The sequence below is a fragment of the Oncorhynchus kisutch genome, linkage group LG30 (genome assembly GCF_002021735.2).
Source record: "Oncorhynchus kisutch isolate 150728-3 linkage group LG30, Okis_V2, whole genome shotgun sequence".
In the NCBI taxonomy this organism is placed as follows: domain Eukaryota; kingdom Metazoa; phylum Chordata; class Actinopteri; order Salmoniformes; family Salmonidae; genus Oncorhynchus; species Oncorhynchus kisutch.
In genome coordinates this window covers 40,615,105-40,630,450 of record NC_034203.2, presented here as the reverse complement: position 1 = coordinate 40,630,450, position 15,346 = coordinate 40,615,105, and the positions used below count along the sequence as shown (strand labels likewise).

The 15,346-nt window shown below is 45.0% G+C and overlaps 1 protein-coding gene across 4 annotated transcripts in view; it reads right to left on the bottom strand.

Annotated features, from left to right (window-relative positions):
* The window catches only part of LOC109874571 (epidermal growth factor receptor substrate 15-like 1), a 72,967-nt gene extending 59,201 nt beyond the window's left edge, over window positions 1-13,766 (bottom strand). For 2 of the 4 annotated variants that reach the window (XM_031810310.1, XM_031810312.1), the window contains exons 1-6: window positions 13,654-13,766; window positions 12,828-12,869; window positions 3,537-3,626; window positions 3,374-3,421; window positions 3,188-3,283; window positions 2,675-2,746 (exon numbers count right to left, since the gene is read on the bottom strand). In XM_031810310.1, the coding sequence (XP_031666170.1) occupies window positions 2,675-2,746; window positions 3,188-3,283; window positions 3,374-3,421; window positions 3,537-3,626; window positions 12,828-12,869; window positions 13,654-13,680 (375 nt within the window). In that variant the 5' untranslated portion in view covers window positions 13,681-13,766. Of the gene's footprint in view, window positions 1-2,674; window positions 2,747-3,187; window positions 3,284-3,373; window positions 3,422-3,536; window positions 3,627-12,827; window positions 12,870-12,962; window positions 12,999-13,653 lie in introns of all 4 variants that reach the window. The other 2 variants (XM_031810309.1, XM_031810311.1) reach the window with 2 other exon arrangements.
* Window positions 13,767-15,346: the final 1,580 nt, after the last annotated feature.

Genomic DNA, 15,346 nt, shown 5'->3' with positions numbered 1-15,346 from the left:
AAGCTCAGAGGACCCATCTACCAATGGTGCAGTATTGACTTATGCCTGTTTATAATCATCAAAATTCTGGTCATCCCTTCGTGGATTTAAGCTCACTGCATTTCTCCTACATGAAAAAAATACATTGTCAAACATGTATAGGTCAATTGTTAACAAAGGGTATGTGTTCTACAAACAATGACTTTAAAAATGATTCATACCCCTGGACTTATACCACATTTTTATTGTGTTAGAGCCTGGATTTAAAATGGATTCAATTGAGAATTTGTGTTACTGGCCTACACATAATATCACATAATGCCAAAATGGAATCATGTTTTTACAATTTCTTTGCAAATTCATTAAAAATGAAAAGCTGAAATGTCTCGAGTCCATTAGTATTCAACCCCCTTGTTATGGCAAGCCTAAATACATTCAGGAGTAGAAATGTGCTTAACGAGTCATATAATATGCTGCATGGACTCACTCTGTGTGCAATAATAGTGTTCGCAAGTATTGTTGTAAAGTTTTTTGGGGGACATGACGAAAAGATGAAAACATGCTAATAATAGTTAAACAGTCAACTAGAGGGTACACGATATGTTTTGAATTGGCTACCAAGCTATTAGTCTGTTCCCTATCATATTTTATAGGCTAGTTCCACCTACTCGCTGTAAATTGAATCTTCCTTGAACAACTGCTCACTTGTCTCACAAACACGCAGGTGATGAGCGCCAAATGACACTCCGATCCTGGCTGATACGTTTGATTTCCTTTTGATCAATAAAGTATTTTAGAACTGTGCCTAAATAAATTACATTAACAGAAATGAATTTCCATTACTTTTTTGATTTCATACTTTTCCAGGAATGGAAAACACCATTTTTTTTTAAATCCATGAATTATCCAGGATTTTCATGACCGTAAAACCTGGTTCAGTCTGCTTTCCACCAGATACTGGGAGTTGAATTCACCTTTCAGCAGGATAATAACCTAAAACACAAGGCAAAATCTACACTGGAGTTGCTTACCAAGGAGACAGTGGACAGTTTTGACTTAAATCTGCCTGAAGATCTATGAAAAGACTTGAAAATGGTTGTCTAGCAATGATCAACATCCAATTTGACAGAGCTTGAAGAATTTAGAAAAGAATACTGGGCAAGATGTTTACAATGCAGGTGTGCAAACCTCTTAGACTTACCCAGAATGACTCACAGCTGTAATCGCTGCCAAAAGTGATTGATTCTAAGACGTATTGACTCAGGTGTGTGAATACTTACAGTGTACGTAAATTAGATATTTCTATATTTCATTTTCTAAAACAAATTTGAAAAACGTTTTCATTTTGTCATCATGAACCATTTTGTCATCATTACCCGGCTAGCTGGCTAATCCATTTTGTCATCATTACCCGGCTAGCTGGCTAATCCATTTTGTCATCATTACCCGGCTAGCTGGCTAATCCATTTTGTCATCATTACCCGGCTAGCTGGCTAATCCATTTTGTCATCATTACCCGGCTAGCTGGCTAATCCATTTTGTCATCATTACCCGGCTAGCTGGCTAATCCATTTTGTCATCATTACCCGGCTAGCTGGCTAATCCATTTTGAATTCAGGCTATAACACAACAAAATGTGGAATAAGGATACTTACCTATTGTTCACCTTATACCTTTTTTACACTATAGGTTAGAGCCTGTAAGTAAGCATTTCACTGTAAGGTCTACCTACACCTGTTGTATTCAGCATTTCACTGTAAGGTCTACCTACACCTGTTGTATTCAGCATTTCACTGTAAGGTCTACCTACACCTGTTGTATTCAGCATTTCACTGTAAGGTCTACCTACACCTGTTGTATTCAGCATTTCACTGTAAGGTCTACCTACACCTGTTGTATTCAGCATTTCACTGTAAGGTCTACCTACACCTGTTGTATTCAGCATTTCACTGTAAGGTCTACTACACCTGTTGTATTCAGCATTTCACTGTAAGGTCTACCTACACCTGTTGTATACAGCATTTCACTGTAAGGTCTACTACACCTGTTGTATTCAGCATTTCACTGTAAGGTCTACCTACACCTGTTGTATTCAGCATTTCACTGTAAGGTCTACTACACCTGTTGTATTCAGCATTTCACTGTAAGGTCTACTACACCTGTTGTATTCAGCATTTCACTGTAAGGTCTACCTACACCTGTTGTATTCAGCATTTCCCTGTAAGGTCTACTACACCTGTTGTATTCAGCATTTCACTGTAAGGTCTACTACACCTGTTGTATTCAGCATTTCACTGTAAGGTCTACCTACACCTGTTGTATTCAGCATTTCACTGTAAGGTCTACTACACCTGTTGTATTCAGCATTTCACTGTAAGGTCTACTACACCTGTTGTATTCAGCATTTCACTGTAAGGTCTACCTACACCTGTTGTATTCAGCATTTCCCTGTAAGGTCTACTACACCTGTTGTATTCAGAATTTCACTGTAAGGTCTACTACACCTGTTGTATTCAGCATTTCACTGTAAGGTCTACCTACACCTGTTGTATTCAGCATTTCACTGTAAGGTCTACCTACACCTGTTGTATTCAGCACACGTGACAAATAGACTTTGATTTGATTGCTTTCTGAAGGCACAGCATATCTATCATTGATTGATTAATTTCTACGTACAACAGGTATGAATGCTCACCCTTACAGCCCAGTGGGAATCAGATGAAGGTGTACTCAGCGATGTGCTGAGCAACGGAGTATTTGTGTCTCTCTGCAACAATACAAAAACAACTTAGATTGTTTCAATAAAGACCACGGTAGTTCTTAACTGATATGACGACTGAGATTACCCCAATGAAGATAAGATCAACAGAGGGGTATCAACGCCAGCTAACTTTAATAAACAACCAGAAATAACTGTTGATTTTCTGATACATTAAGAAAGATAAACTTAGACATGTGTTTTTTGGTTGTTGAGTCAATTGGACCATTCCTATTTATAACTTAACCTGCTAAAACAAAGTTATTTCAGATTATTTAGGCAGGTTAGCTAGATAACTTATTCATCTTGTGTTCATTGCTGAAATGATTGAGAAGATCAAGTGCATGTTTCTACTTTTGTTTTAAAACATAATAATACATACGATACTACAAACACACGTTCCCTACGAGGACAATATAGTTGGTGGTAAGTAAGTAAAGTATCACTCACAAACTTGGGTGCTGCTAGAGTCTGATTGAGGTTGTTGAGACTGATGTCGTTGCCACCCTGAGCTGAGGCCACCAACCTCAACGCTACAAAGAAACCCTGGGAGGAACAGAGGATCTGGTCAGTGGTTCATGTGGGAAATCATTCATTATTTGGTAGTAAGAAGTAATAGAGGTTCATTTTATTTACCCGTTTGTCCAAGAAGCCCTTCCTTTCTGGATCGGCCAAATCCCAGATCTGAAAATGGTCAAATAATATGGTGGAACTGTATGTAGTTGGAGTCTTGGATATGAAGTGTGCAGTTTACTGAGCGTGGTGTGTGTGTGTGTGTGTGTGTGTGTCTGCTACTCACTTTTCCTAAGGTACTGTCTGAAAGGCCTGATTTCTTCAGGAACTGAGCAGCATCTGCAGCTCCTACTGTCCCAGTGTCTCCCAGATCCACCTTCAATGGGGGAACGGAATGGAGGTCATGTAATCAGCTGGTTGTGCTTCTGTATACAGTCACTCTGCTCATTAGCCCTGTATACAGTCACTCTGCTCATTAGCCCTGTATACAGCCACCCTGCTCATTAGCCCTATATACAGTCACTCTGCCCATTAGCCCTGTATACAGCCACCCTGCTCATTAGCCCTGTATACAGCCACCCTGCTCATTAGCCCTGTATACAGTCACTCTGCTCATTAGCCCTGTATACAGCCACCCTGCTCATTAGCCCTGTATACAGTCACTCTGCTCATTAGCCCTGTATACAGTCACTCTGCTCATTAGCCCTGTATACAGTCACTCTGCTCATTAGCCCTGTATACAGTCACTCTGCTCATTAGCCATGTATACAGTCACTATGCTCATTAGCCCTGTATACAGTCACTCTGCTCATTAGCCCTGTATACAGTCACTCTGCTCATTAGCCCTGTATACAGTCACCCTGCTCATTAGCCCTGTATACAGTCACCCTGCTCATTAGCCCTGTATACATTCACCCTGCTCATTAGCCCTGTATACAGTCACTCTGCTCATTAGCCCTGTATACAGTCACTCTGCAACATTAGCCCTGTATACAGCCACTCTGCAACATTAGCCCTGTATACAGCCACTCTGCTCATTAGCCCTGTATACAGCCACTCTGCTCATTAGCCCTGTATACAGCCACTCTGCTCATTAGCCCTGTATACAGCCACTCTGCTCATTAGCCCTGTATACAGCCACTCTGCTCATTAGCCCTGTATACAGCCACTCTGCTCATTAGCCCTGTATACAGCCACTCTGCTCATTAGCCCTGTATACAGCCACTCTGCTCATTAGCCCTGTATACAGCCACTCTGCTCATTAGCCCTGTATACAGCCACTCTGCTCATTAGCCCTGTATACAGCCACTCTGCTCATTAGCCCTGTATACAGCCACTCTGCTCATTAGCCCTGTATACAGCCACTCTGCAACATTAGCCCTGTATACAGCCACTCTGCTCATTAGCCCTGTATACAGTCACTCTGCAACATTAGCCCTGTATACAGTCCACTCTGCTCATTAGCCCTGTATACAGCCACTCTGCTCATTAGCCCTGTATACAGCCACTCTGCTCATTAGCCCTGTATACAGCCACTCTGCTCATTAGCCCTGTATACAGCCACTCTGCTCATTAGCCCTGTATACAGTCACTCTGCAACATTAGCCCTGTATACAGCCACTCTGCTCATTAGCCCTGTATACAGCCACTCTGCTCATTAGCCCTGTATACAGCCACTCTGCTCATTAGCCCTGTATACAGCCACTCTGCTCATTAGCCCTGTATACAGCCACTCTGCTCATTAGCCCTGTATACAGCCACTCTGCTCATTAGCCCTGTATACAGCCACTCTGCTCATTAGCCCTGTATACAGCCACTCTGCAACATTAGCCCTGTATACAGCCACTCTGCAACATTAGCCCTGTATACAGTCACTCTGCTCATTAGCCCTGTATACAGCCACTCTGCAACATTAGCCCTGTATACAGCCACTCTGCTCATTAGCCCTGTATACAGCCACTCTGCTCATTAGCCCTGTATACAGCCACTCTGCTCATTAGCCCTGTATACAGCCACTCTGCTCATTAGCCCTGTATACAGTCACCCTGCTCATTAGCCCTGTATACAGCCACTCTGCAACATTAGCCCTGTATACAGCCACTCTGCAACATTAGCCCTGTATACAGCCACTCTGCAACATTAGCCCTGTATACAGCCACTCTGCTCATTAGCCCTGTATACAGCCACTCTGCTCATTAGCCCTGTATACAGCCACTCTGCTCATTAGCCCTGTATACAGCCACTCTGCTCATTAGCCCTGTATACAGCCACTCTGCTCATTAGCCCTGTATACAGCCACTCTGCTCATTAGCCCTGTATACAGCCACTCTGCTCATTAGCCCTGTATACAGCCACTCTGCAACATTAGCCCTGTATACAGCCACTCTGCTCATTAGCCCTGTATACAGCCACTCTGCTCATTAGCCCTGTATACAGCCACTCTGCAACATTAGCCCTGTATACAGCCACTCTGCAACATTAGCCCTGTATACAGCCACTCTGCAACATTAGCCCTGTATACAGCCACTCTGCAACATTAGCCCTGTATACAGCCACTCTGCAACATTAGCCCTGTATACAGCCACTCTGCAACATTAGCCCTGTATACAGCCACTCTGCTCATTAGCCCTGTATACAGCCACTCTGCTCATTAGCCCTGTATACAGCCACTCTGCAACATTAGCCCTGTATACAGCCACTCTGCAACATTAGCCCTGTATACAGCCACTCTGCTCATTAGCCCTGTATACAGCCACTCTGCAACATTAGCCCTGTATACAGCCACTCTGCTCATTAGCCCTGTATACAGCCACTCTGCAACATTAGCCCTGTATACAGCCACTCTGCTCATTAGCCCTGTATACAGCCACTCTGCAACATTAGCCCTGTATACAGCCACTCTGCAACATTAGCCCTGTATACAGCCACTCTGCAACATTAGCCCTGTATACAGCCACTCTGCAACATTAGCCCTGTATACAGCCACTCTGCAACATTAGCCCTGTATACAGCCACTCTGCTCATTAGCCCTGTATACAGCCACTCTGCTCATTAGCCCTGTATACAGCCACTCTGCTCATTAGCCCTGTATACAGCCACTCTGCTCATTAGCCCTGTATACAGCCACTCTGCAACATTAGCCCTGTATACAGCCACTCTGCTCATTAGCCCTGTATACAGCCACTCTGCTCATTAGCCCTGTATACAGCCACTCTGCAACATTAGCCCTGTATACAGCCACTCTGCTCATTAGCCCTGTATACAGCCACTCTGGCAACATTAGCCCTGTATACAGCCACTCTGCTCATTAGCCCTGTATACAGCCACTCTGCAACATTAGCCCTGTATACAGCCACTCTGCTCATTAGCCCTGTATACAGCCACTCTGCAACATTAGCCCTGTATACAGCCACTCTGCAACATTAGCCCTGTATACAGCCACTCTGCTCATTAGCCCTGTATACAGCCACTCTGCTCATTAGCCCTGTATACAGCCACTCTGCTCATTAGCCCTGTATACAGCCACTCTGCAACATTAGCCCTGTATACAGCCACTCTGCTCATTAGCCCTGTATACAGCCACTCTGCTCATTAGCCCTGTATACAGCCACTCTGCTCATTAGCCCTGTATACAGCCACTCTGCAACATTAGCCCTGTATACAGCCACTCTGCTCATTAGCCCTGTATACAGCCACTCTGCTCATTAGCCCTGTATACAGCCACTCTGCTCATTAGCCCTGTATACAGCCACTCTGCAACATTAGCCCTGTATACAGCCACTCTGCAACATTAGCCCTGTATACAGCCACTCTGCTCATTAGCCCTGTATACAGCCACTCTGCTCATTAGCCCTGTATACAGCCACTCTGCAACATTAGCCCTGTATACAGCCACTCTGCTCATTAGCCCTGTATACAGCCACTCTGCAACATTAGCCCTGTATACAGCCACTCTGCAACATTAGCCCTGTATACAGCCACTCTGCAACATTAGCCCTGTATACAGCCACTCTGCTCATTAGCCCTGTATACAGCCACTCTGCTCATTAGCCCTGTATACAGCCACTCTGCTCATTAGCCCTGTATACAGCCACTCTGCTCATTAGCCCTGTATACAGCCACTCTGCTCATTAGCCCTGTATACAGCCACTCTGCTCATTAGCCCTGTATACAGCCACTCTGCTCATTAGCCCTGTATACAGCCACTCTGCAACATTAGCCCTGTATACAGCCACTCTGCTCATTAGCCCTGTATACAGCCACTCTGCTCATTAGCCCTGTATACAGCCACTCTGCTCATTAGCCCTGTATACAGCCACTCTGCTCATTAGCCCTGTATACAGCCACTCTGCTCATTAGCCCTGTATACAGCCACTCTGCTCATTAGCCCTGTATACAGCCACTCTGCTCATTAGCCCTGTATACAGCCACTCTGCTCATTAGCCCTGTATACAGCCACTCTGCTCATTAGCCCTGTATACAGCCACTCTGCAACATTAGCCCTGTATACAGCCACTCTGCAACATTAGCCCTGTATACAGCCACTCTGCTCATTAGCCCTGTATACAGCCACTCTGCAACATTAGCCCTGTATACAGCCACTCTGCTCATTAGCCCTGTATACAGCCACTCTGCAACATTAGCCCTGGATACAGCCACTCTGCTCATTAGCCCTGTATACAGCCACTCTGCAACATTAGCCCTGTATACAGCCACTCTGCAACATTAGCCCTGTATACAGCCACTCTGCAACATTAGCCCTGTATACAGCCACTCTGCAACATTAGCCCTGTATACAGCCACTCTGCAACATTAGCCCTGTATACAGCCACTCTGCTCATTAGCCCTGTATACAGCCACTCTGCTCATTAGCCCTGTATACAGCCACTCTGCTCATTAGCCCTGTATACAGCCACTCTGCTCATTAGCCCTGTATACAGCCACTCTGCAACATTAGCCCTGTATACAGCCACTCTGCTCATTAGCCCTGTATACAGCCACTCTGCTCATTAGCCCTGTATACAGCCACTCTGCAACATTAGCCCTGTATACAGCCACTCTGCTCATTAGCCCTGTATACAGCCACTCTGCAACATTAGCCCTGTATACAGCCACTCTGCTCATTAGCCCTGTATACAGCCACTCTGCAACATTAGCCCTGTATACAGCCACTCTGCTCATTAGCCCTGTATACAGCCACTCTGCAACATTAGCCCTGTATACAGCCACTCTGCAACATTAGCCCTGTATACAGCCACTCTGCTCATTAGCCCTGTATACAGCCACTCTGCTCATTAGCCCTGTATACAGCCACTCTGCTCATTAGCCCTGTATACAGCCACTCTGCAACATTAGCCCTGTATACAGCCACTCTGCTCATTAGCCCTGTATACAGCCACTCTGCTCATTAGCCCTGTATACAGCCACTCTGCTCATTAGCCCTGTATACAGCCACTCTGCTCATTAGCCCTGTATACAGCCACTCTGCTCATTAGCCCTGTATACAGCCACTCTGCTCATTAGCCCTGTATACAGCCACTCTGCAACATTAGCCCTGTATACAGCCACTCTGCAACATTAGCCCTGTATACAGCCACTCTGCTCATTAGCCCTGTATACAGCCACTCTGCTCATTAGCCCTGTATACAGCCACTCTGCAACATTAGCCCTGTATACAGCCACTCTGCTCATTAGCCCTGTATACAGCCACTCTGCTCATTAGCCCTGTATACAGCCACTCTGCAACATTAGCCCTGTATACAGCCACTCTGCTCATTAGCCCTGTATACAGCCACTCTGCAACATTAGCCCTGTATACAGCCACTCTGCTCATTAGCCCTGTATACAGCCACTCTGCTCATTAGCCCTGTATACAGCCACTCTGCTCATTAGCCCTGTATACAGCCACTCTGCTCATTAGCCCTGTATACAGCCACTCTGCTCATTAGCCCTGTATACAGCCACTCTGCTCATTAGCCCTGTATACAGCCACTCTGCAACATTAGCCCTGTATACAGCCACTCTGCAACATTAGCCCTGTATACAGCCACTCTGCAACATTAGCCCTGTATACAGCCACTCTGCAACATTAGCCCTGTATACAGCCACTCTGCAACATTAGCCCTGTATACAGCCACTCTGCTCATTAGCCCTGTATACAGCCACTCTGCTCATTAGCCCTGTATACAGCCACTCTGCTCATTAGCCCTGTATACAGCCACTCTGCTCATTAGCCCTGTATACAGCCACTCTGCTCATTAGCCCTGTATACAGCCACTCTGCAACATTAGCCCTGTATACAGCCACTCTGCAACATTAGCCCTGTATACAGCCACTCTGCTCATTAGCCCTGTATACAGCCACTCTGCTCATTAGCCCTGTATACAGCCACTCTGCAACATTAGCCCTGTATACAGCCACTCTGCTCATTAGCCCTGTATACAGCCACTCTGCAACATTAGCCCTGTATACAGCCACTCTGCAACATTAGCCCTGTATACAGCCACTCTGCAACATTAGCCCTGTATACAGCCACTCTGCAACATTAGCCCTGTATACAGCCACTCTGCTCATTAGCCCTGTATACAGCCACTCTGCTCATTAGCCCTGTATACAGCCACTCTGCTCATTAGCCCTGTATACAGCCACTCTGCTCATTAGCCCTGTATACAGCCACTCTGCTCATTAGCCCTGTATACAGCCACTCTGCACATTAGCCCTGTATACAGCCACTCTGCAACATTAGCCCTGTATACAGCCACTCTGCACATTAGCCCTGTATACAGCCACTCTGCTCATTAGCCCTGTATACAGCCACTCTGCTCATTAGCCCTGTATACAGCCACTCTGCTCATTAGCCCTGTATACAGCCACTCTGCTCATTAGCCCTGTATACAGCCACTCTGCAACATTAGCCCTGTATACAGCCACTCTGCTCATTAGCCCTGTATACAGCCACTCTGCTCATTAGCCCTGTATACAGCCACTCTGCTCATTAGCCCTGTATACAGCCACTCTGCAACATTAGCCCTGTATACAGCCACTCTGCTCATTAGCCCTGTATACAGCCACTCTGCTCATTAGCCCTGTATACAGCCACTCTGCTCATTAGCCCTGTATACAGCCACTCTGCTCATTAGCCCTGTATACAGCCACTCTGCTCATTAGCCCTGTATACAGCCACTCTGCTCATTAGCCCTGTATACAGCCACTCTGCTCATTAGCCCTGTATACAGCCACTCTGCTCATTAGCCCTGTATACAGCCACTCTGCAACATTAGCCCTGTATACAGCCACTCTGCTCATTAGCCCTGTATACAGCCACTCTGCTCATTAGCCCTGTATACAGCCACTCTGCAACATTAGCCCTGTATACAGCCACTCTGCTCATTAGCCCTGTATACAGCCACCCTGCTCATTATCCCTGTATACAGCCACTCTGCTCATTAGCCCTGTATACAGCCACTCTGCTCATTAGCCCTGTATACAGCCACTCTGCTCATTAGCCCTGTATACAGCCACTCTGCAACATTAGCCCTGTATACAGCCACTCTGCTCATTAGCCCTGTATACAGTCACTCTGCTCATTAGCCCTGTATACAGCCACTCTGCAACATTAGCCCTGTATACAGCCACTCTGCTCATTAGCCCTGTATACAGCCACTCTGCTCATTAGCCCTGTATACAGCCACTCTGCAACATTAGCCCTGTATACAGCCACTCTGCTCATTAGCCCTGTATACAGCCACTCTGCTCATTAGCCCTGTATACAGCCACTCTGCAACATTAGCCCTGTATACAGCCACTCTGCTCATTAGCCCTGTATACAGCCACTCTGCTCATTAGCCCTGTATACAGCCACTCTGCAACATTAGCCCTGTATACAGCCACTCTGCTCATTAGCCCTGTATACAGCCACCCTGCTCATTATCCCTGTATACAGCCACTCTGCTCATTAGCCCTGTATACAGCCACTCTGCTCATTAGCCCTGTATACAGCCACTCTGCTCATTAGCCCTGTATACAGCCACTCTGCAACATTAGCCCTGTATACAGCCACTCTGCTCATTAGCCCTGTATACAGTCACTCTGCTCATTAGCCCTGTATACAGCCACTCTGCAACATTAGCCCTGTATACAGCCACTCTGCTCATTAGCCCTGTATACAGCCACTCTGCTCATTAGCCCTGTATACAGCCACTCTGCAACATTAGCCCTGTATACAGCCACTCTGCTCATTAGCCCTGTATACAGCCACTCTGCTCATTAGCCCTGTATACAGCCACTCTGCAACATTAGCCCTGTATACAGCCACTCTGCTCATTAGCCCTGTATACAGCCACTCTGCTCATTAGCCCTGTATACAGCCACTCTGCAACATTAGCCCTGTATACAGCCACTCTGCTCATTAGCCCTGTATACAGCCACTCTGCAACATTAGCCCTGTATACAGCCACTCTGCAACATTGGAACTGCAACACTTATTGGGTATAAAAGTTTGAATATTAACGTTAACAAAAAAATCCCTAACCCGAAAAACCTTGTATTTTACCCCCCACTTAATTATAAATCACAGTTCAGTTCTACCAATACATTATTTTCTGTGTTATAGCCAATAGGCTGGAAAGGCCTGGGGAAGTTGTGCAATTCAAATACAACCAGAGAGGAAGAGGCAAAACGGAAACTACTTGGTGAAAGAGCAAAGGCAAGACAAAACACTGCAAGATGAAGATTAACCAAAACATATGCTTCTACCTCTCTCTCCCTGGCCTCTCTGCTCGCTAATGAAGCAAGTGTGTTCAGTCTTCGGTCTGTTGTGTGTATAGTATCCCAGCCTATTCACCGCACCGATGTCTTAGAGGGGTAACCTACTCTTAGTTTTGGTCTCATATGAAATTACAGTAGCCTGTATCGATTACGCTTTTCAGACGTATTGGGATGTGGCCCCTTGAAAGCGTCTCCGCTACTGCAGGTTTGATTGTCTGTGAGGGTAGGCTACACTACGGGTTTTCAAATGCCGACACGAAACATTGTCTGGTGATATGAACGGACGTTTTACTTGTCTGTAAAGGAATGTCGCTTCTGAAGTGGGACTCAAATCCATCACTAGGCAATCAGAACCGTCAACCAAATAATATCGAGCTGCGGCGCTGCAAAGGTACAGACCTGATGCGGCACTGTTTTTTTAATTGTCTGAAAAGTTATCAATTGTCGCTATCGACATGTTATACTGTAGCTGCGTTCTGTCTGTAAAGGGTTACGGTAGATATAACTTCATTAATCAGCCCTTGCGGTCATACATATGTAATAGCGCCATTATTCTGCATTGTAAATTGATGTGGAATTGTATGATGTTTTCTTATCGTTTTAACGGAAAACCGATTTATAAAAAAAATGGCAGTTTAAACCTTAAGCAAGATTGTCCATTTGTCACATCCCTAATTGGAACTGCAATGTAATGCATTGTAGAAGGAAGGAGCAGAGTGGCTATAGCTTATGTAGAGACATACCAAATAAATTGACAACATTTTAGGTGTAACAAACAAAACATGAATGGCACAAATTATCATTCATTCACCTGTCTGTAGTAGACTTCGTAAACTGGGTTTCCACTCGATAACTGCAGAGAAATCAAGAAACGTCAGGGGAGATGTAGTTTTAAAAAATATTTTTTTTAAATAGCACGTTTACTTACACATTTTGGTCTACTTACATTCAACACATTTTGGGAAGACTTGAAAGATGTAACCTGTGTTGTCACAGGTGAAGTTACAGCGAATCAACAGTATCTAAATCTGTGTCACTGTCAGTGTGAAGTGGTTTCAAGTCTGCCATGACCATCTCTTTTAAGTAGAGCAACCCACATTACTTGTAATAAAGATGAGCAAGTCAACAGCCATAAGAAACAGTGTGAACAGTGACGATTAGGAAGATAAAGAAGGAAATTACAGCTGAGCTAACAAACACTGGCGCTAACAGCTAACAGTTCAACTTTTGGTGACTTGGCTGCAAGCTAACTTCAAATAGACTAGTAGCTAATTGTTTGACAGTGACAGTGTTACTGACACAACTACGATAGTAAAACATTGATTGTCAATGATATTATATCATTGTATTGTATCATTTCATTGTATATATATATCATGATATTAGGAAAACATAGCTACAGCTAGATACCAATCATTTAGCTACACCAACTGAGCTACATTGTCGGCTCCCTTCCTGTTGCTGGCGAAAATGCTAACAGCTAGCTAGATAGCTAACAAGGGGACATGCATCAATCTTTGACTTCTCGGCTAGTGGTTACCATATAATTCAATCACTTTCGAGATGTGTGAATAACTAGCTAATGTACACCTTTTAACCATAGCAAAAACATCTGGAAAGTACGTATTTGGAGTTACCTGGGTGAGAGTCATGAGCGCCGCCATATTTCCTGCTGTGTCGAGAGCGCGCACACCCTTGAAGCTACGACGCGCCTCACCACTGACAGCTCGACATTGTTGACATCAGTGGTGTGGAGGAGCATGAATGCAAGGGGAGGGAAAACGTGTTATTTTAAGTAACACCGAATAAAAGAAAACAATAGAATAGAACTAGCTACACCCTTTTCCATTGTTCACCCTTTTCTATTCAGTGCCAAGTCTAGGACAAAAAGGCTACTCAACAGTTTTTACCCCCAAGCGATAAGACTCCTGAACAGGTAACCAAATGGGTACCCAGACGATTTGCATTGTGTGCCCCCCCCCCCCCATCCCTATTTTACGCTGCTGCTACTCTCTGTTTATCTTATATGCATAGTCACTTTAACTATACATTAATGTACATACTACCTCAATTGGCCCGACCAACCAGTGGTCCCACACATTGGCTAACCGGGCTATCTGCATTGTGTCCCACCACCCGCCACCCCCTCTTTTACGCTGCTGCTACTCTCTGTTCATCATATATGCATAGTCACTTTAACCATATCTACATGTACATACTACCTCAATCCGCCTGACTAACCGGTGTATGCATGTAGCCTCGCTACTTTTATAGCCTCGCTACTGTATATAGCCTGTCTTTTTACTGTTGTTTCATTTCTTTACTTACCTATTGTTCACACAATACCTTTTTTGCACTATTGGTTAGAGCCTGTAAGTAAGCATTTCACTGTAAGGTCTACCTACACCTGTTGTATTCAGCATTTCACTGTAAGGTCTACCTACACCTGTTGTATTCAGCATTTCACTGTAAGGTCTACCTACACCTGTTGTATTCAGCATTTCACTGTAAGGTCTACCTACACCTGTTGTATTCAGCATTTCACTGTAAGGTCTACCTACACCTGTTGTATTCAGCAGTTCACTGTAAGGTCTACCTACACCTGTTGTATTCAGCAGTTCACTGTAAGGTCTACCTACACCTGTTGTATTCAGCATTTCACTGTAAGGTCTACCTACACCTGTTGTATTCAGCATTTCACTGTAAGGTCTACCTACACCTGTTGTATTCAGCATTTCACTGTAAGGTCTACCTACACCTGTTCAAATCAAATCAAATCAAATTTATTTATATAGCCCTTCGTACATCAGCTGATATCTCAAAGTGCTGTACAGAAACCCAGCCTAAAACCCCAAACAGCAAGCAATGCAGGTGTAGAAGCACGGTGGCTAGGAAAAACTCCCTAGAAAGGCCAATACCTAGGAAGAAACCTAGAGAGGAACCAGGCTATGTGGGGTGGCCAGTCCTCTTCTGGCTGTGCCGGGTAGAGATTATAACAGAACATGGCCAAGATGTTCAAATGTTCATAAATGACCAGCATGGTCGAATAATAATAAGGCAGAACAGTTGAAACTGGAGCAGCAGCACAGTCAGGTGGAAGTTGAAACTGGAGCAGCAGCATGGCCAGGTGGACTGGGGACAGCAAGGAGTCATCGTGTCAGGTAGTCCTGGGGCATGGTCCTAGGGCTCAGGTCAGTTGAAACTGGAACAGCAGCATGGCCAGGTGGACTGGGGACAGCAAGGAGTCATCATGTCAGGTAGTCCTGGGGCATGGTCCTAGGGCTCAGGTCCTCCGAGAGAGAGAAAGAAAGAGAGAAGGAGAGAATTAGA